This window comes from Ochlerotatus camptorhynchus, unplaced genomic scaffold (assembly GCF_037179485.1).
Source record: "Ochlerotatus camptorhynchus isolate MF236.1 unplaced genomic scaffold, CSIRO-AGI_Acam_v1.1 ptg000338l, whole genome shotgun sequence".
NCBI classification, from domain to species: Eukaryota; Metazoa; Arthropoda; class Insecta; order Diptera; family Culicidae; genus Ochlerotatus; species Ochlerotatus camptorhynchus.
In genome coordinates this window covers 445,124-468,057 of record NW_027040826.1, presented here as the reverse complement: position 1 = coordinate 468,057, position 22,934 = coordinate 445,124, and the positions used below count along the sequence as shown (strand labels likewise).

At 39.0% G+C, this 22,934-nt stretch overlaps 1 protein-coding gene across 4 annotated transcripts in view; it reads right to left on the bottom strand.

The window, feature by feature from the left end:
* The window catches only part of oc (ocelliless), a 124,035-nt gene that overhangs the window by 62,035 nt on the left and 39,066 nt on the right, over positions 1 to 22,934 (bottom strand). For 2 of the 4 annotated variants that reach the window (XM_065231054.1, XM_065231056.1), the window contains exon 2: positions 10,237 to 10,262. The exons of the other annotated variants lie outside the window; for them this stretch is intronic. In XM_065231054.1, the coding sequence (XP_065087126.1) occupies positions 10,237 to 10,253 (17 nt within the window). In that variant the 5' untranslated portion in view covers positions 10,254 to 10,262. The remainder of the gene's footprint in view (positions 1 to 10,236; positions 10,263 to 22,934) is intronic. 4 annotated transcript variants of the gene reach the window in all.

The following is a 22,934-nucleotide window of genomic DNA, read 5'->3' as shown; positions in this document are numbered from 1 at the left end:
TATTAGAATAGTTGGAAGGAATTTGTAGAAGGCCTCCAAGTTAATTCTTATGTGAATTGCTAGGGAATTCCACAGAAAATCCAAAGATTATTTTAGACTATATTAATGTGCTTTTTTAACTTTCACTATATGTCAATTACTGTCATTGGTCGAAAGGTACAGTAGCAGCACCTTCCCCACCCGTGTCCACTCGAGATCGTCAAGTCAACGATGATAGGAGCACATACCGTGGTAGGGGTAACAATAGCTGCAATTTCCAAACCTAAGATTGGATGCCTTCCTTCAATTAACAACTGGAGTACGGTAAAAATCGGTAGAACTGTTTCAAACACATCGTCGGTACTTGAGCGAGAGGTCATCTCTTTTTGCCAGTGGAGGCGGGGGGGGGGGAGACACCCCTCACCATCCCTCTCCTAAGGGGGACCAATTATATATTTTCATCTCCTCATCGATCGTATAAAAATTACCACTTTAGTCTTTTATTTGAAATAAGCATCTTCAACTATGCTTTTTTAAGTTACTCCATGATATTTTTTTTGCTTTATTATAGAGACTTTCAGCCTGTAGCTGGTTCGTCTCTTTCCCATGATAATTTTGAATATGTTATATTTACATTATTTGACATGCCATGTAAAATGAGCAGATTCTCTTCGCAATGCTGAATAACAGAACACATAAGCACAAACCTTCTAATTAATTATAAAACATTTGATTACATTTAAGCCATGTTTTGATTAGAGAGTTACTACAGTGCTAGAGTAGTTTTGAATTTCAATTACTATTTTCTCGTTTTTAGTATAGGTAATTTTCGACAATTCTTTGTATGTTGGTGTTATATTTATAAGGTCTTGTCCAGGCAAAACAGGTGATGATCAGGACGTAAGATAAAGGGTGTGAAGGTTCTCACAGTTCGCTAGAGTTGGTGAGTTATTTGCCGTTAAAATTAATGAAAAATTCACTATTTTGCTACAAAGAATGCTAAAAAACACGGACGGATTTACACAGGAGTGGACATGCTGTTTCATACGACCGGAAGGTGCAGGTCACAAATGCTTTGTCAATGCGTGCAATTATTTTGTGTTGCGAATTTTGCAAAAAAAAAAAACACACAATGTGCATTTCTTATAAAACTTGCCATACGAAATGCTCATAGCTCTTTTTCGTCAAAAAACTAACACAACTACGGACTTGAAACCTGGTGGCAACCTGTGAGCCATCCATCTAGGGTGATGGTGATATTATCACATCACAACCGACGGAACTATGAAAACCGGGAGGAAATCCAATGCGAAGTAACCAGCAAGCAACTGAACTTTAACTACTATGGTGACCATAGTTAACTACTTTTTGATTTTCGGTTTGACCGGCGGCAGACCAAAGAGCAAACCAAAATACATGTTATCGAATTTACTGGTTTTATTACTCATTTTTGGTGTGTATTATTTCCAATATGATCGTATCAAAACAATCTGTCGGTAGAGTATCCAATCTCTGTCTTGTCCTGTGATTCAATGTAGGTGTATCGAGTAAGGTGAGTACAATTTGGATTTCAATGTGTGGTAGAGATGGGCAAAACAGTTATTTTTACTGAACGGTTCGGGGATGTTCACTGAAAAGAACTAGTTTTGGAACAGTTTTTTTTGCAGGCATTTAAAATAGCTGCTTGGAGTTTTTAACTAACATTGAATTCTGATTAATAAACACACTTAAACTGTCACTTATGGTTTTCGGTTTGAAATAATATTTTTAGCTTTTCCTGTTTTTAAAAACAGCACGTTATCAGCAGAAAATGCTACTTAAATACAACTTTTGGATAAATATACGGCTGCATTACTGCTAGACCCCACAAGCAGACGGCGGTAATGTAAGAAATTTGACAACCGTTGAATGCGGATGATTCTGTATTCTTAAAACTGGTTTATTTCAGTTTTTTAATAAGAATTGAGATTATTTCATTGATTATCGAGACATTGGCAATGCTGATTTGCGACTGTTGCGTATTTAAATTTCTGATTTACAACAGATACATTTAAAACGCTTATATACAGCAAGAATCATCTGTAATGCAAATATGAGACTGATGTACTGCAAATTATAGCGCTTAGTGGTTACTTGGGTATTGTTGTTTATGCATATAAACCTATATTGTCAGGTGCAAATAATACTGAATATGTTCACTTATAGTATAGATGATTAAGTACTTTGGGATTAATGCCCAGATACAACGTAATATAGTCGACAGGCAACCCAAGTCTAAGAATTAGTGTAACATGCTCACTCAAACTCACTCTAACCAACGTCTCACTTCGCTGCACTACAACGTACCTAAGCGCATACAACAGAACAAACAAAGCATAACAAACAATATCCGTAGCGCTGAAAGAACGTTCGATAAACACTGGTTGGAAAGAAACATAGCGATTACACAATGGACGAGTGCACCGATGGATTTGAGTTCATGCACTGATGAAAATTTGACAGGAGAACAGGGTAATGTTTACTAAAATGAATAATTAATAATGAACATTTAGTGCTTATGATTAGTGAACTATGCCCTGTTTTCTTGTCAAATTTGCATTAGTGCATGAGCTTAAATTAATCGGTGCAGTCGTCCATACAACCAGAGAGGCGGTGTATTTTTTAAAGATGTGTGTGCAGTATGCAGAGCCAAGGCAGTGCCACAGAAGAAATAAGTGTTAGTTTGTTTACTAAAATGCACTAAGACGATTGTATATGGCAGTGGTGCCAGTGGTGTAGTGGTAAGCGTGATTACCTCTCACTCCAGCAGGCCTGGGTTCAATCCCAGTCGGCGCCGCCAGGATGTTCTGAGGCATAACATCTCTGATCACGCCTTCCTTCGGAAGGGAAGTAAAGCCGGTTGGTCCCCCGGTTCATGAATTAATGGGTGTTAAAGTGTCTTGAAAGAAGTTTGTGTAATTAAAAACCCCCTTCTTTTGAGCTTAGAAATTTCATGATTAATCCACCTGGCAGGGAGATGAAAAATTTACTTTTTTTGTTTGTCGAGATAGCAAAATAGTGTCTTGAGCAAAGTTTTAGCAACAATCAATACGAAACTAACGATTTTAAATTGGCTCACTACTTGACTAGCCTATTGGTCCCAAGCAAATCGACTAACGTACCCCATTCTAGTATAAATTCTAGTACTACAGTATGTTTGTTTTGATTCGCTATGAAAGTTTGACAGATAAAATGAGGGGTTAGTGGATTTTCCTATGTTTCGAGGGGTGAATCGATTAGCTTGGGACCGAAGATAGTACCAGAGCTGAGCCAAAAAATTGAGCTCGTTTCTTCGGGACCTTCTGGTCTTAGAGTTACCTCTATGGTCTTAGACAATATTAAAACAAACGCAAATTTTCTCACACGCACGTCTCTTGCCGATGATATGTGCTAACCTCTCAGTATCTTCTAACTGTCGCATATAACAAATTAAAACAAACTTTTTTGCTGAGTACATCAACCCTCTATCTCTTATGTTTACAGAGATATGTCATTTTTTGATAAGTGCCTTCAGAAAATCATTTTTTGCAAATAACTTTTCAGGAAGTAATTTTTTAACATTATTATGTTCACCACAAATGTTTGTTTTTCAAAAATATGCCATTTTTGTCTTGGAAAGCAAGTCCCTATCTTCAATATTTCTTAAGATATTCAAGGTTTTGATCCAAAATTAGCACTATTTCCAATGTCAATAGCTCAAAGTTGGGCAAAATCGGGCAAACCAGGTAATCAATAAAATAATGCTGATCTGCGTATTACCAAACTATAGTAAACCGTGTACAGATAATCGTTTTCTTGCATTTGTACATAGAGGCTCCTTCATACGTCACTTACTCTTGGTGTTGAAGGAAGAAAATTCGAATTCGGTTAAATCGAAGTAGGCATGCAACGCCTACTTGCAAATCCACGTGTGGTAAAAGTTTTGATTCCAAATTCTAAATTGTACTGACCGGTTGACTGGACAAGAAGGTGATTCGTAGTGTCTATTGTAGTGATTGGTTGACTGAATAAACAGTGGTTCTTGTTTCTCGTAGCAGGTGAGTCCCGGTGTCTATTGTAGGGTTAAACATGACTGAACTACGATTGGTCTCTGTTCCCCCCGGCAGGTGATTCACAGTGTCGGTAGTAGTGACCGATAGATTGAACGAACAGTGGTCCTTGTTCTTCCCGGAATGTGATTCTCGATGTTTGTTGTAGTAACCGGTTAACTGAACGAACATTTGTCCTTGAATCATCTGACCCGTTAATTTCAACAATAAGACCCCTTCCAAAACAAGCAAAACTGCCTTTGTCCGAAGATACTCAAACTCTTCTAGTTCCATCTACCGATGCATGAACCGATGGTGAAATAGAAGTAAGCGACAATTCTGAAAGTGACGAGGAAATGGGTAGCGACGAATATTTTTTTCCTTGATATTGTATGAAACGTATATTGTATATTGAGATATAGGTAGTAATCATTTGAAGTTGTAATGTTGTTTTTAATGTTCATAAAAAAAAAACAACAGTAACACAATTATACGGGAAGTCCTGAAACTTTAGTTTGGTAATAAGCAGATCAGACCATTTTGCTATCTCGACAAACAAAAAAAAGGATATTTTTCATCTCCCTGCTAAGAGATGAACTAGCCTATGGCTAAAAATCTCTCAAATAAAGAAAAAAAATCTCCCTGCTAGGTGGATTAATCATGAAATGGCTAAGCTCAAAAGATTGCATTTGATGTACATGGCACTACATGGCTTAAATGGACCGTTTTTGCATAAACTAAAAAAACACACGTTTTGGCACCTTTAGACCACTGTGCGTCGGTAGAATTGGTGCTCAAGGGAACCCGGAAAACAAGATCAACGGAAAACAAATCAAGGAAAAAAATGTATATGGTAAGTTCTGCTATTATCAACACTTCTCGTGTTTATTCTCATAATTCACATCACTTGCGTAGGCAATCAATTTGGCAAGGCATTTGTGACCTGCATACACCTTCTGGTCGTATGAAACAGGTCTAAATCTGTCTTTTGGAAAGTAAGCTAAAGAAATATCGGAAAAGCTAAGACCACAAATAATAAAAGGCTTTAACACTGATTCAATCGAGTAAATATGCCATATTTTCATCAAATCAAAATATGTCATCCCCACATATGACATATGATATCAGTAGGCATGAAGAAAATCATTATCCGCTGAGAAATTTGATTCGCTGTCCTGATGCTTCGTACACAAGATTTTCCCATGCATTCAACCAACCCACTAATCCAATCCAAATATTTACACGCCAGTTAATCTCTATAAAAAAAAACTTCGTCATGGGCTCAAAACCATATCGAACGACGTAAAGAAAAAAAAAATCGTAGGAGAGAAATCGTTCAATCAGAACCAAGAAATGTTACTCTAATCCTTTGATTTCGGTGGAGATTCTCACGCTCCAGTCCGGAACTCAGTTCGTGTGGGTGCTACCGGGCAATTTCCTCTCTGGAATGAGCGGGGAACATTATTTACTGTACCACCATCGGAAAACACATGCCGTCGAGCGGTGAAAGGTGCAACCCGAAATATTCTAAATTATGAAATAAACTGCCCATTCAATTGTGTCATGGAAGCGGCCAAGAAATTTCGAAAAAACCAACACTAAAAATTGGGAAATTGCCGAAGCGTTAAGTTTTGGATTTAACGACTCGGAAACGGTTTTGGTTAGGCCGTCGGCGGCGGTCGGAGAAAGGTTCCAGAAATGAGCACAAAAGGCTCGTGTAGATATTAGATGGAATATTAAAAATCTATAACCACAATTGCTCACATATATCAGCTGAAGCTGATGATTATTGAGGCTTAGGAATGCTTTTCTTTCCTCTAACGCTCGCACCGTGCGCTTCTTTGGTATGTGCCCAGAGTCCGACTGGCAGATAGGACCAGAGGCAGAAGGAAAAATAGTGACAAATATTCTATAAATTTTCGGTGCCTTTTAATGGATTATTTATGTTGCTGTCCATTCACCTTCTCTATCCTGAATGCTGCCATTTCTTCAGTGGAGCTTGTTTGCGGTTGCGGCTATCTCGACTAGTTTTGTCTCTTTAGTTTATCACATTCTCACTTCTTCGTCTTCAGTGTCGTTGCCGATAGAGGCTTCGGGCATTGATCCGCAACTCCCGAAAAATTTCGACAAAAACCAATATCCAAACAAACTGCCACTCACGCGGGCTTTTCAGTCACTTATTATCGTTACACGCATGTTTATCGACCTTCCCTGCCCCCTCCTTTGGAAAGAGATCGATAGGTTGATGGTTGTCTACCCTGCCTCTTTGAGGGAGCTTCGGTTAACATGCATACTGAAAACAAACAACAGGAGTCCCGGCAAACACATAAGGGAAGAAAAAGGATAATCCGATCCTGGGGGTTGAAGGAACCCTGCCATGTCCCGGGATAGAAATTAGGCTGCTCATTGTTCTATTATCTTTTCTCTCTCTCTCTCTCTCTCTCTCTCTCTCTCTCTCTCTCTCTCTGGTTCTGTATCTCTGCACGATCTTTCAATTCCTCGACCCGAGGCCGGGTGTGCTGGCAGGATTAAATTAGTTGATCTACTCTCGTCCTTGGAAGGATGCATATCTCTTTTAAAAAGAAAAAAAAAATCCATTCGAAACTCAATTCGGTAGCAGAGAGGCGTAAAATTGTGCGTCTTTGTTTGAGTTTTTTTCTTTCATCGCGCCTGCATAGGCAATCGTGCGTAGATATTGGCAAAGATTGAATTTTTCGCACTCGGTGGTGGTATACCGTGAAAGTTCAAGAGCAGACTCGTCTGATGCTGAGCCACACTCCGCAACCGTTTATGCACTCCATAAAAATGTGCATCCAGTGCTGGGATATCAGGGCCAAGTACGTTTGATAAAAGAACGATAGGTCAAAGGAAAAAAAAAGTTCTGTTAACTTGGTAATTAATCTAAGTCCGGAAATTCAAAATTTTCATTCTAAATCTGGTTAAATCCTCCGTCTCAAAATATTGAAAATATTAAAACTATTAATCTTTGAAAATTGATTAACTCCTGGCCAATTAGAAAGTTGTTAAACACTCAGGTTTCAAATATTATTTATATGCCAGAATTCAAATGTTGTTTCCAGTGATTAATGGATCACATTATTCGTGCAGATTGAAATGACGTTGCCTACCATTCGAACTTGGCAGTGGAGCAATATTTTGAGATTTTTTCTTCCAGTAAATAAGGTCTAATTTATGCTCTCTCCAACAAATCAGCAATTTATTGCCTCATTTTCTTAAAACTTCTGGTAGAAGGTCGGCCTAAAACTGCTGGACTATGTGATTAATAGCTTTTTCAAATTACAGAATATTAAATAGAAATTCTTCTTCAAGATCTCCAAATACAACCCAGAAGCATTATACATTGTTGTCATGTTCTAAAACATTTAATATTCGATTAAATCCTGGAATTGGCGATATTTCGCTAAGTGAATCTCACTTCTCAGAATATCAGAATCTTGAAATTTTGAAAATGCCAGTAGCAAATCAAAATTTAGCTAAGTACGGATTCATGAGAATTATTTCGAATTTTAGACAAATGTTCGAACTTGGAATCAAGGTTGCAAATACTCATTTCAGCTAAAATAATGTTTTTCGGAATAATAAAACCAAAAGATGGTATGATGGTATGTTTTACTTGTAACTTACAAGAAGAGGCTACAAAGTATGCGTTTGCAATATAAAACCTGTACATTTTGCTTTCTATGAGTCACAATCAGCGATTTTCTGATCGCTGAGTGAGTGAGTGAGTGAGTTAGTGAGTTTGTGAAAAATCGCTGATTGTGACTCTCATGAAGTGAAATAAGCAGGTTTAATATGTCAAACACATTATTTGCAACCTCCTCTTGTATCCTACCAATTCAAAATATGATCATGACATCTAATTATTTCATAATTTAAAAAAAAAAACATTGTTTTATCTGAAATGAGTATTTGCAACCTTGCTTGGAATATGAAGAGTGGCACATAAGAGTCTACACAGAAAAAAATCTGAATTTTAACAATCGCGTAAAATCTCCCCTCGTTTAATTTTGAGCTACAGTTGGCATAAACAACGAAATCGTTTACAAGCTTGCATACAATATTGCTTATTTAAGCGTTATTGCGCTTAAATTTCCACGCAATATCGTGTAAATTTACGCCAAATAGGGGAAATGTCCCTAATGTTGGCCTATGGATCTAAGATTGGGCCCATCGATAAAAATCTGCTACTTATCAATTTTATCTAGATGAACGCGTTATTGGGACGTTACTAATGGATATTTTTGGTTGCTATTGAAAATTTAGTCGATTGCTGAATGCATGGGCCCAAATTAGGGACACTTAGGCCGACATTACCTGCATTTCCCCTATAGCGTTAATTGTATGTGCGCTGTATTTCGCAGAAATTTACATGAATTTTTCAAACGATGTATATTTCACAACTATTTCCACGATTATGGAAAAATTTGGAACTCTAGCAACATATTAGGGTAATTTTCTGTAAAATTTAAATAGCAATGATTATACCATGGAGAAGAAATGCACTTGAACATCAATTCGTACAATGACAAACAACCAAACATAGAACCGAACTGACCACCCCTAGCTGCGTTTTGGCTTAAATGCTCTGCTCTGTTTCCGCTGCTAAATCAAAAGCGAAACTGTAGGACCTCCTCCTGACAGCCACCACGCTTATAATCGCTTTCTGATCTTGTGTGTTAGTGTTTGATTACCGCTGATCAGATTAGACGAAATTAATTTAATTTCTTAATGTTATTAATGACTGATGTTGTTTTTATTCCGCTTCCCGTCCGGGCGGCTTCCTTATAACGTGAGCGTGTGCATCATCGCGTACACCGCAAACGGAGGGATCGTTTATCTTTCTCACCTCCGATATCTGATTCAAATTACATCGATTTAAATACATTCGGACGGATTGGGGAGGATTGATTAAGTGATTATCCGTGTCTGCTCTTTCTTGTGGCCAGTCAGTCAGTGCCTGCACGCCACCACCGCCCGCCACGTCACTGAGGCCGACGGCCAATTTGTGCTTGTCTCTGGCTCGGAGCACGTCGAGGATGAGGACGGGTCCAGAAGCCGTCGTGAGGTTTTGAGGGCAACGGCAGAAGTTATGATAAAGCGAGGCGCCGGCCAAGATTTATGATGGGCCGCCGCTGAGTCAGCGCGTTCCGGCAATGGGCCGCCGCCGCCACCGCCGTGTGATGAGTGAAAAATGATGCCTCGGTGAAGGTGATTGATTTGTCCACAGTGGCACTCGATCCGGGAGAAAAAGTTCTTCCTCTAAACAGCGGCCAAATTCCTTCCAAAGTGCAACTGGTAACACTGCCACTTAGCAGGTACTCGAACGTGTTTAAAAAGCAATGATTAGATCTATGATCCTTTGCAAAAAAAAAAAATATTCTCAACGGGTGGCCATTTTCGACTGCGAATGTCAAGGGACGAACGTGAGGAATCCAGTATTTTCTCCGCATCACGTCAACGCCCTTTGCTGCAAAGATGTACGCCCGGGCAACCGGTACCTGCCTAGACCACCCGGCATCGGGCTTGCCTGCCTGCCTGCCTGTCTGTCTGCACAAAGAGGTACGTGATGCGGCTTTTCAATACCGACGTACTCTCATTGCGGTCACCCACTCGAGGGCGCAATCAAAATCATATCCGAGCAATTTCGTCCGGTTCAATCACATGAATGGGAACGGTGTTGGTAAAAATGAGTGAGTACCTTATACCTACACGCGCAAGTATCGAGCGTTGATTTTGTTTTCTTGACTCAAGGAGAAGAACAACCACTTGATGTGAATCTCAAGAGGAGATTTTGATTCTGTTTTGTGTTGTTGATGGTGGATACAGGAGAATATGAGGTGAACTATAGGAATGTTTGATTGTAAACGTAGCGACTTAGATGCATTGGAATCATCATTTGGGTGTATTGGATGTAAACAACGGAGTAGATTAGTAGATGTTTAATTTATGATGTACTGTGGCGCTAACATTTTTTTTTTTTCTAATTGATCAGCATGAGTTTTTATACGTTATTCAGAATATATTATTAGGTAAATATTAGTACACGGTTTAAAAGTTGAAACCTCTGAGAAAAATGAAATAATCGTCAAAAATACTTTGCAAGTATACAACAAGTGCAATACGATGGTAAAATGTATAAAACATGATTTATATGAGGCATAGAACTCACCGGAATAAGTAAAACATTTGCCGGCTCTAGAAAAAAATAAGAGAACATTTGCTTAAAGAATTTCACAGGAACGTCATTCCAACGTCATAAAAATGGTATATATATATTGATTTTCGGTTATGACTTTCCGTAAACAAAGGTACGGTGTACGATGTATTATTTTAACTAATTCGAATTCTATTTTATAATAATTGGTAGGGGAAAAGACGGCTTCGGTACTACTTTACCTATTCTCGTCAGGAGAGTAAATGAAGTCCATGAGCGCTGATTTTTTGCATGAAGGTGCAAAACAAAAATAACACTCTGAGACTTCATTTACCCCAATGTTATGTAAACAAGTAAGGCAATGTGAATTCGGCGTCTCTTTCGTTCATCCGCTGATTTTCTAGTTGACGAAGTGTGACGTCAAACTCCGTCATCCATTTAAACACCTGAGGAACGAAAGAGGTGACAAATTCACTGGGCCTCACCTGTTTAAATAACACTGTATTTACCCCCTGACGATAATAGGTTAATACATGCCTAAACCGACAATTCCTCTTCGTGTGTATAATGTTACTACAATTATTTTCCACATATACGTGAATCCTATAAGAGATATCTAGGGGCCTCCCTTAGCTCAGTCAGTAAAGGCGCAGCTATAAATAAGGCTAGGTTGGATTCCCGGTCCGGTCAGAGAATTTTTCGGGTTGAAAAATCTCTCGACTTTCCTTGGGCATAGATTATTATTGTCATTGAGACGGTACTAATCGATATTTATGGTCGCTATTGAAAAGTTAGTCGATTGCTGATTTTATGTATGGGCAAAAATTAGGGGTATTTAGGCCGACATTACATCCATTTCCCGTATCTAAAAAATGCTGTAAACATTGATTTTAAAACTTATTAGTATGCACATGGCAACTGTATTTATAACTTCTATACTTTCTGGCTGTTTAACAAGCATAATGGTTTGACGAACTCTCGCCTTTGAGGATAATATCATCGATATTAGTGTAGTGGTAAGCATGACTGCATCTCACCCCAAAGGGCCTGGGTTCCCTACCAGTCTGCGCCGTCGGGATTTTCTGAGGCATCACATCTCTGATCACGCCTCTTTCGGAAGGGAAGTAAAGCCGTTGGTCCCAGGTCCATGAGTTGATGGGTCGATAGGAAGGGTCCGAGTGTGAGAACTGCCGCTCTGGTGGCGGTAGCATTGGTACTAAGGAAAACAAGATGGACGGAAAACAAATCAAGGAAAAAAAGCCACACCCAAACCGTTAAGGTAAAATTCTTTTAATGAATTGTATAAATTATATGCATAATCTGTTATAAAAATCAGTGCATTTAAAGATCTGTCCATTAAATCGAATTGAATTAACGTTAGCCAATTTGGTGAATTATGTTGACATCCATCAAAACATAAAAATAATGATCCAGTGAAAGTTAATTGCTAGCTACAGTCTGTTTTAAATACAAACATTACATTTCTCGTCGTTTACACATAGAATGTTACATTTGACGTACTTACCACTCATTTTGAACACAAACTGACAAATTTTCCAGCAAATTAAGAAAAAAATAGTTAAACATACTAATTAAACGGTAAACAGACATCACAGAGTATGATTAATCAATTATTATTATAAACCGGACACAAAGTTTCATGAAAAGCATTTCAATAACAGCGATTCTCAAACTTTTGTTAATTGTTACTTTAAGAAATACCATAATCTTGCAACCCAACAATATAGAAGAAAGGAGCTCCGTTGCAGCCAGAACCGCGTTGGGAAAATATCAAAAAATCAAATCTCACCAACGCCCAAGATCACGTTTGATTTTCGTAGACAAAATTCAACAAGCAAACAACTGCGGTTGATTTTGTAAGCTGTGATATCGCAGCTCAGAATATCAAGCTAACAAAACTCACCAACTGCAAATCTCACCAAACTGTGGTGAGATTGAGTTTAATCATTTTTGCATTTTTGAAACTTCCATAACGGCTGGCAGCAGTCACTTCGTCTCTGCCATCGGTGAAGAGTAAATAGAGATAGCAAACTCAGTGGCGTCGCGTAACCTCACTTTTTACCTGTTCAACCAATTTGAAAACGTTATTTAGGGTCATGTTTACATTCAAATCACTTTCAAAAGGCATAGGGTCTTCTAGTTTCACTGATTTGTATCCATTGGAACCAATATTGTTTTGTTTGTTTACGTTTTGAAAGTTGTTGAACAGGTAGATTGAGGTTAGGGTGGCGCCACTGAGCAAACTATACCTTCTATTTCTAAGATCAGCTTGATTTTTCACGTTGTGAATAGTCTCGCAATATCAAAGGAGCTTGTAAAATCAAAATCAAGCATGATATTTTGTTTCAATTTCACGCGTGATATTGAGAGCACATGAAAGCGGAAAAATATCAATTGATTTCTGATTTTGCCAACAAATGGCTTTAAACCGACCAGAAAGGCCAAACCTGGCTCGAAAACACCAAAAGATCCATCGGTTGTTCGGTGGATCCATGACTTTTGTTTGGTGGACATAAATTCAGAATTTTCTCACTACGCGACGCTAGTGTGCAAGTGAATTTCGTGAAGATGCTATATCTTGAGATCCTGATGATATAGAAGGTTTCTGTTCAGTTCAGAATATGCTGTATCTTGAGGTCCTGGCTATTGTTTCCATTTCCTGGCCATTTTTGGCTATCTGTGACAGATTATGTACTTCCCGGAAATTGGTTATTCTGATGATCAAGTCATAAATCAACAAATATCGTTCACCACTAATTCTTAATATTTGTTCAAAAGATTTGCATGAGTTCCCCGGATATTTTTCTCACTTCTCCAGGAAACTTTCACCTCTATTCTGTATTTCGTTTCGAACGAAATTCTCATACAAAAAAATATTTTTTTGTATGAGAATTTCGTTCGAAATACAGAATAGGGGTGTTTGTCTAACATCATCAGTAAGTTTTTCTTTCTTCAAATTATCCTAGAAAGATTCTTTTGATTTCTCCCGGAAGTTTCGTATGGCCGGAAGATTTTTTATAACATTTAAATCGCCCTGGAATATTCTTCCATCTTTTCCAGGAATTGTCTTCCAATGTTATACATAAGTTTTTATAAAAAAAATGAAGTATCATCCCTGTGTCAATTGCTTCATATTTCCCACGGATATTCCTTCCGACATCCTTTAATAGATTTTTCTAACTTATCCTGGAACTTTCATTCGACTACCCCAGAAATCCTTCTGACAAAAAAGTTAAGCAACGACACCGATAATGACCATGCATTAGAACGCTAGTCTTAATAACTTCAAACTAGGGAACAACGAATAGAAGATTAGGAATCACACAGATGAAGACTAACTCATTTTTCCTTGTTTCAAGATCATCCTCGATCCAGGCACTTATCCGAGGACTTATCACTATCAACAAGGCATACCAAGTAACAAGAACTAAGATGTGTTCCTTCAAGTACTGAAAAATTATGTTCATCTGATTTTCAACTTTTTTCGGAAGCTACTTTGACGTCATGCAAAAGCTTCTTCCAACAACCCTCAGAAGACTCATATAACTTCTTTTGGAAGTTTCTTCTGGTTTGCCCTCTCTGGAAGTGTCTTGCGACTTCCCGGGATTGGTTTTTCCTATTTTCCTTCCTTTTACCTTACCCATAACACACATGTTTTATCTGCGGGATCGTATATCTCGTCTAATTAAAAAAAAAGTATAATGAACGTAAAATTAACAACATATACAATCCTCCGGATAAATCGTATATGATGAGTTTTATGAATCAGGTAACAATATAGTCATCTGACGTCCACTGGAAAATTCATTCTACATTTCCTTGAAGTTCCTTTGAACTAGCTTCTCGTAGAACTTTCCTTCAGTTTCCAAAGGATTTTTTTTTTCCTAGAGCTCCTCGAAAATTGATTTTGACTTTTCTCGGACTCGGAATAGATTCGTTTAATATTCACAAGTAAATCAAACCAGTAAATTTCCCGAGTACTGAGGAATGTTTCTAGTGAAAATGTATATCTGAAATGGTTTCTGTTTCATCAGAAATCGGAAAGTTCACTTATACTGAGCTGCTGTCCACCGACCAAAATGCCCTGAACAACTGATCGAGATAGGTCAATACAGAAGTACATAGCCAGGATCCCAATATATAGCATATTCAGGAAATACACATTCACGCTAGCGCCACGTGGGAAAAAAACTGATCTGCTTTACATCAATCAGCAGGACGTGACCTACTCAATAACTTAGTGAAATACAGAAACCTTCTTTATGATCAGCATTCCAAAATATAGCGTATTCATGAAATTCACTAGTACACTAGCACCGTGTAGTGAAAATATTCTGAACTTATATACACCAACCAAACGGCCTTGACCTACTGATCAACTTTGCCGAAGACACCTTCTATATGGTCGGTCAGAATGCCTAGTTATAGTAAATTCAGGAAGATCACTTGCATACTAGATCCCGTCAAGTGAGATAATTATGAACTACTGTTCACCTATCAAAAGGCCTTGACCTACCGAGCTTCTTTATCTTAGATAGAAACCATCTATATACCCAGGATTCCAACATACAGTAAATACTCTTCCACACTAGCCCCGCGTAGTGAGAAAATTTTGAACTTCCAACCTAACCAACCAACTAAAAGGCCTTAACCTACCGAATAACTTTACCAAAGACAGATACTTTTTATATGACCAGGATCCCGTAGTGAGATAATTCCTAACTACTGTCCACGAATCACTTATTCAATAACTTTTCCACAGCCAGAAACCTTCTGTAGGCCAAGAAACAATATATTCATAAAATTCACTTACGAACTAGCGTCAGGTAGTGAAAAAAATCTGAACTACTGTTTACCAGTATAAAGGCCAAGGGTCAGACCAAATTTGTCGAAAACAGAAACCTCCTATATGGTAAGGATTCCAAAATATAGCATATTCAGGAAATTCACTAGTACACTAGTGCCGCATAGTGTGGAAATCCTGAAGTTCTACCCATCAACCAAATAAATTTAGCCTACTAAACAACTTTGCCGAAGACAGAAACTTTTTAAAAAGTCAGGATCCTAAGATATAGCATATCTGAACTTTTGTCTACCAACTAAAAGTTCTTCGCCTACTGAAACAAATTGCCGACGACTGTAACCTTCTATATGACCAGGGTCCATATATTTGGCATATTGAGGAAATTCACTAGCACACTAATGCCACGTAGGGAGGAAATCCTGAACTTCTGTCCATCGACGAAAAGGCCCTGGCTTACTGAACAACTTTGTCAAAGACTGTAACCTTCTCTATGATCAGAATCTTGAGATATTCCGCAGAGAAACGGTCAACCTGCACAAAGTACGACGCGCGTGTGCTTGTGTTACAAAAGTTGGTACTGAGTACTGAAAGGTTAAGGCTTAAATACTTAAGGTCATCGCCTAAAATTTCAAATTAGCATAAAATGACACAATGACCTAAATATGCCCAAATGGCTTCTAATAACCCAAAACATGCTACGGTGGTGGCGGTGGTGCAGTGGTAAGTGTGATTGCCTCTCACCCCAAAAAGGCCTGGGTTCAATCGCAGTCGACGCCACCGGGATTTTCTGAGGCATAACATCTCTGATCACGCCTTCCTTCGGAATTAAAGCCGTTGGTTCCCGGGTAATGAGTTGATGCGTCGATAGGTAGGGTTCAGAAGTGGGAGCTGCCTCCCCTGCGTCGGTAGCATTGGTACTCAGTACGGAAAACAAGATCGACGGAAAACAAACCAAGGAAAAAGAAAACCCAAAAAAATGCTTTATAATACCAACACACCCTGACAACCCCAAAAACAATGTTTACAATTTTGGTATCTATGACGGATACATATTTCAACTACCACTACTACGGTCAAACAAACCAAAATTAATTAAGTGGAATTAAATGGAAGGTAACCTTTTTTGCTGTTTTATTTAAGCATTCCGTTAACAACCCAATTTCATTACTTCATCAATCAGTGTTAACTCGGCTGTCGACAGAAGCCGACCACTCTCAATGTGTGTCACGCGATCGTCTTTTTACTCGGCAGCAAGCATTGTGTGGTCCTCCTCATTGTTCTTCATCAGCAGTTATTTCAGTCGATGCGTCGTCGACTTGGAAAGCAACCGTTTCGTGATGAATGTGTGAGTACTGACCACGTTTTACGTCCATTGCTGCAATGGAAGCGCTCTGACTCTCGTTGGCGAATCTGCCATAAAATGAAACCACTGGAAGCAGCTCCCGTTCTGTTGGATAGTGTTTATTGTGTTTATTGTGTTGTACCTTTTGACTATAGTTTTAATATGTATTTTATAGTGAACAAGAATCCTCGGCTCTGTAAAGTTAATTCGGTTGAGCCTTATCAAATAAATTAATAAAAAAAATTACTTCATCAATGTTTACAATGTCTAAATTGCGCAATTTATATTTACTACTACAAAACTGTAAGCGAATCTTACATTCCTCGTAAGATTAAGACGCGTAAATATCAGTCGCAGCACACCTAAATTTACATGATTTTTCTAAGTATGTATGATTAGAAATATCCCATCCTCATTTGCGAAATGACAGACATTAGGAAAGAATTACTACAGTCAGCATCAATTGAGCTTAGGAATCGATTGGTACCATTTTAAATGGGTTCCTACACACTTAGAAATATCTAATCTTACACGTGACGGAATCCATCTTTGACATGAAGGATGAGACGTAAACAAGCACATGACCTTCAAGTTGAAAAGTTCGAAAGAACGTTTGATTGAGCTGAATTTCACCTCTATTACTACATATACATTGGATGACCTGGCTAATAAATAAAAAAAATCAAATAAAAACATTGTCTGATGGCGTAGCGTTACCATCGCCTACTAGGTGGCACTAGTGAAATAATTAAGACCATCTACAACTCTTCCACGGTTAACTGAGAAACAATTTGTATAAAAATGGAACCCTTTCAGTTTCCCTTGAGGCAGGCTGTAAAAGTATCCAACACATTGGGTAATTTTCGTTTGAACTCTCCACTTTCCACATTTAAAGTATGCTCAGAAAAAAATATCATAGCGTACAAACGAGATGAGTCTCATTTCACGCGCAGCACAGAGTTTCGTAAAACCTAGCCATCAATTAGACCACTCTAAACTTGTCCCCAACGCATGCCCAGTTATGGTTAACAGAAAATTTTCAACCATATTTTTTTTTGCTCCTCGATATTGATGATTGATTTTGTCACCTCTGATTACGACAGCAACGCGTTTTTTTTTTTCGTCCAAGGCAAAAATATAATCAAAACTAGTTCAGGTTGGAGCAAAAAAAAACTTACCATACTCTACAACTCGTTGCAAACAAAACAAACTAATTAATGAAATTTTAGATCCACGCATGAAAAGTATTGAAATTGTCAGTTAGAAACATTCCTCGAGGTTGATTCATCAGTGGCAATGTGTCAGGTCCCGTAAATGATTGATTTCCTTTCGCACAAATCAGAAAAGCCTACATGACATCGCACTTTTACACTTCGAACAAACGAACGATGGTGACTAAATTGCGTAATCGTCCGGACCGTTCCCATTCTTATTATTATTATTTTCGGTGATTTCTTCCGACACTCTGTTGTCGTCGAAGTGACACAGCTTCTATCCAACAACGAACGGAGGCTCGTTGTAGACGTCCTCGGTGAGGTTGCGCTGGAAGTTTCAAAGTCACACCACTAGGACTGGTTATAGATAAAGCGCTAGTGATAGAGCTTTTTTAATGATCATACTCATAAGCAGCGGTTGATCGGTGAAAGATCCGGAGCAGGGTCTAACCGAGATGATGGCCCCTTTGAAATCAAAGCCAGAAGGAGTCCACCTGGCTTCAACCGTGATTCCCGCTTCAGCAGAACATCAAAGAGTAAGATATGGAAGGAGTGAGCAGAAAGCAAAACAACTTTGATAATTTTGGAATTCAAGAAGACAGTATAAGGAGCGGAGAGAAAAAGAGTTTCATGAATATTTTATTGATTCGTTACGGATTCGAGGTCGTTTGTTTGCTTTGACTCCTGGCCTGGAGCTGACTGGCTGTCAGAGGTAGCTGAGGCCGGTAACCATGCAGCAGCTGTGGCAGCGTAGGAGGAATAGAAGAGGGTGGAGGCAAAATCAAGATTCCAAATTGGAATCAAGTTCATTTCAAACTGCGTGTATAATTCAATTAAAACGAGTGGGCTTTAGAGAAAGATTTCACTCCCAGCCTCTGTCGCTGGCTGCCTGATCACGGCTGATCGTCATCGAACAACGAGGCGAAATTGTTGATCCCAAACGGGTGCTCGATGCTGCAGTGGCAGTGCATTTCTAGCTAAGCTGAACGCCGTTATTAATCACCTGCTTTAAATCTTCAAAAGCGGGCAAATTTAATAGGAAAACAAATCCAACGAGCCACGGCGCCTGATCGAGTAGGAAATTGATAAGCAGAACCGGAAGATTTCAAACCAAGCTTAATTTCATTTGGAAGACACAGAAATGGAGTCGAATTTATTACTTTTCACACCTCATTACCAAAAACAGGCATAAATTTTCAACCGAAACGGAAAAGAAGATATTCATCTGAAACTTGAAACCTGTGTTTCTAATGATCGTTTACTGATTGATCTTCTGTTGCGGGCGATTCAACGAAACAGGGTGGAACAAGGTAGTGAAATTAAGATGGTATTTTTTTGGGTTATAAAAATGTTGAGTAAAAGCGAGCTGTAAAAACTTGCATGTTTCGATGCCTGCTATGTTTTGTCAAACCAACCAAAATGTGTACAATGATTGGTTACAAAACTGGCGAACACTAGAGGAATATGAAACTCAAGACTGACTTAATGGTGGCAGAAACTTCTGTCAATCTGAGTATTTTTTGTTTGATATTATTATTGTCTAATGTTGTGATTAGAATTTCTTTATGAAACTAAACCAACAAAAAGTACGTATGCATTAAAGCATGCAATACCGTCATAAGTGCGAGCTGACATGTATTTTTTGAAAAAAAAAATAGAAAAATTTTTAGAATCCTTATTAATAAAAGAAGAGCTTTCAAAATTGACAGTTGAATTTTTAAGCAAGTTCAATTGCAAAGACAATTGACATCGTCTTCAACTAGTGGTTGTACCGACTAAAAACTTGACATTAAACAACGGACAACATTCAACAACACCCAGTAGTTCAGTAGGGAAATTTACTTTTACTAATAGTTCCAATGAAGCGGGACACACACATACACACACACACACACACACAATACGAACGACGGGTATGAGGTTTCATCGCTTACCGCACGAACACCAAGCCCTTAGGTCGTCAGGTCCAATGGGTTGGGAATTATACGACTGTTCTGTCTTTGAAGCACTCTGCATGTTTTTAAGACGATGACAATGAGATTGACTAGCCTTTAGTTTAATAAAACGATTTAAAACTGCATTTTAAAGCAATATGCCTCACACTAGCACACACCCAGGAATCTCACCAGAGATGAATTGACCCGAAAGATAGTTATTCTCCATAGCATGGCCCAAAAACCATAATACAAAATTCAAGCCCTGAACGGCGTGCACCAGCTGCGATTTGTAGTTCCTGTTGGCCTGTCACCTGTCAGAGATGTGACACAGACAAAAACCTGCATGCTGGTCGACATTCCGTGGCAGCGATATGATTTCTTTACGCATTTCATCACCTTGACGTGCTGTTGAAAATGCCGCCGAAAAACCGGCCCATGGAAGACAACCAGCAGACGCTTCATTCCCTATCGGTATCAATGCGAGTGCAGCCAGCAATGATGCACTGCGCAGAAGCACCCCGGCATCACCATCAGCAGAAGCAGTGCTAATAAATTCAATTAAAAGACTGTCAGTTTTCCCTGGTTCGAACCGTGGTCAATTTTTTGGCAGCTTCCAAGTGTCGGTGAACAGCACTCCGGGAGGTCACAGTGGGGGTGCATATACCGCTGTAGTCGGCATTTCCGAACGAGACGAGCTGCTGTTAAATCGTTAGAATATGCAAAGAAGGTGCTACCACTCTTTTTTCTTATCTCTCTCACCGCCAGTTTTTCGGGACTTCTTTTCCCAAATGGATGGCCGTTGCGGACAAAAATTAGCTCGAAGGTGATAAAAAATTTGTATCTACCGAAATCTTGATAGTCGTTGATTATTTTTACGATTATTTTTATCGCTCTCTCCCGATCGGAACCGTGTGCAGAAGGCGGCTGGCTCCGTGGCGGTATTTCTGTCTTTGTGGTCATCGATTTCGGTGGATTTTGAGGAATTTGGGTGCTACCCATATTTTCACGGCAGCCCCTGCGGAAGGGTAGCATAATAAAAATATCCAATTATGCCATTCCGAGATCGCCAGCCGTTGGTGGATTTCTAATTTTCTCGGTCAGCTTCTGGATTTTTATGTCATTAGAGCTTCACACCTCGCGTACATTTTTTGCTCCATTCGGGCTTGCGAACTTCGCTAAGCTCCTACTAGGTGTTCGTCAGACAACAGAAGCCTCAACTCTGCAATACAAAAAAAAAATCGCCCTAACCTACGTCTACCAGCCTCCCTAGGCTGCCTGCCCCCTTGCTCGTGCTATAAAAGTATGAATACAGTAGCGTATAATATCGTCATATTTTTCTTAATTTATTTCTCGTTTTTATTATTATTTATGTAGACAGAGAGCTTTTTCTTCCTCTCACTCTCCGTTGGCATCCGAGGCAATGCCCGGACAAGGGAATGGCAGAATATTTTGATATCACCCTGGCGAAAGATACAGCAATACTCCTGGACCGAGAATCTTCCGATTCCGTCCTCCTCGACGACGGAGGAAATAGGCGCTGAAGTGAGGGCATTGAAAAAACCAGTTTGAAATTATAATAATAATAACAATATTTTTCATATATAGATATTTATAATATTTCTCGTCTCCCTCTCGTTCGCTCGTATCAGCTCATTCCGTCTCGTTCCCTTCGAGTAACGCTACATTACTTCGCCGCCACTGTGCAGTCGCTGCCGCTGCGTCACTGCTGCTGACATTGCCATATAGTGGTCTTTGAAAATCACCGCCGCCGTTTGCCGTCACACAAGCAGCAGCACCCAGCACAGCACCACAGAGTCAGAGTCGCGACCGACGTGCGATCTTCTTGATTACTGTCAAGCACCTCCACCGCGCACCGCACCCGTTGGTGGTAAGTCTCCCTGTCTCACTCGTCGATTGTGTGTGCGTCTCTTACTCTGCTTTTTCCACTCAGAGGCTGCTTTATCTGTTTTCGTTGGTGTTCCGGCTTAACCCGCTCAGTGTGATTTTTTCTGTCACAAGCGTGTTCAGGATGAAAGGGGATTTTTTTTTTTTTTTTTTTTATTATTATAGTCACTTTAACGCTCTTGGGTCATTCGTGACTTGTCCGGAGGTGAGATTTGAACTCGTGACTTTGGCGTGAGAGGTATGGATGCTAACCACTACGCCGGGGTCGCCCCCGATGAAAGGGGATGTAGCAATTGCTGTGATTGTAGCTTGTTTTTCAAATTCATCTATATAGACCCAATGGACTAATGAGGAGTTCATGTCTATCACTCAAAACCACGATTTTCGCACAAAGCTCCGAGGGTCTAGTATACAACAATTCACTCTGATCAACCAATTGAAACATTGGTTTAAATTTAAAAAGTGATTCAATGAGTGAGTAAAATTTCCCTCGAATAATCTGCTTGAATAGAGAAAATTCAAAGAAATTTATACTCAGTCTTTGAGTGTACTCATGAGCTGAGTAAAGTTGCCGTGTATTTTCCTCATATCCGAACCGATTGTTTATGAAAATCGTGGATAATTATACTCATTCACTGATTAACCCAACTTTCTTCAAATTTGAAACAAATTCGACTCAATTTTGAGTTGAACGAAAAAAAAATCCTTGATTATTCCAAAGGATCTTACACCGTAACGCCTCACGAAAAGGTGATCAACCCGCAATTACGATACTTATGAAACTATCCAATTTGAAGCGTAGACGATTGTGTCTTTTTTTGTTAAAACCGCCGTTAAAATTTCGAATTAGTTCGGGCTGATAGAACATACTCGGACAAAACATCGCAAACTGTTTCAGCCTACTCAAATTCAGTCGTATTTCACTGAATGAACACCCAGTACAAGCAACTCGAAGCAGCTCGGATCGGCTTAATGAACGTCAAAACCGAACTCGCAAGCTGTTATGATCTGTTTCAAGCGCTAATTGGACTAACCATACGCAGACACGGTTTTTCAGAAAGCTCCGTGGAGCTTTTATGAAACTTTTTAAGGTTAAGAATTAATGAATTTTCGTCAATATTTTCAGAACTAAATATGGCAGCTTAAAATTGACTCAATATCTTTTGACTAAAATTTGAATTTGCTATTAGGTGATATTAGGTGTTGTCAAAAAAGGTGTTTTTGTAATATGCTTGGAATTGGAATTGAAAGCTTTGTTCCAGCAACTGTGATTTTAGGTAAATTTGAATTCGAAACTAAAGGACACGAAACTAAAGGATACTTGGTATTTTGTATCCATGCCAAAGCATAATTTACCTGTTAACGCCGAAATCATGGATCTATTTGATGTTTTCTGCTTGACAGGCCCAAAATGGGCGCTTAGGCCGAAGTAGTTAGTTATGTAGTTAGTTATCTTTATTAAGGAGAATTTCAGCCGAACGCTGGTTCGT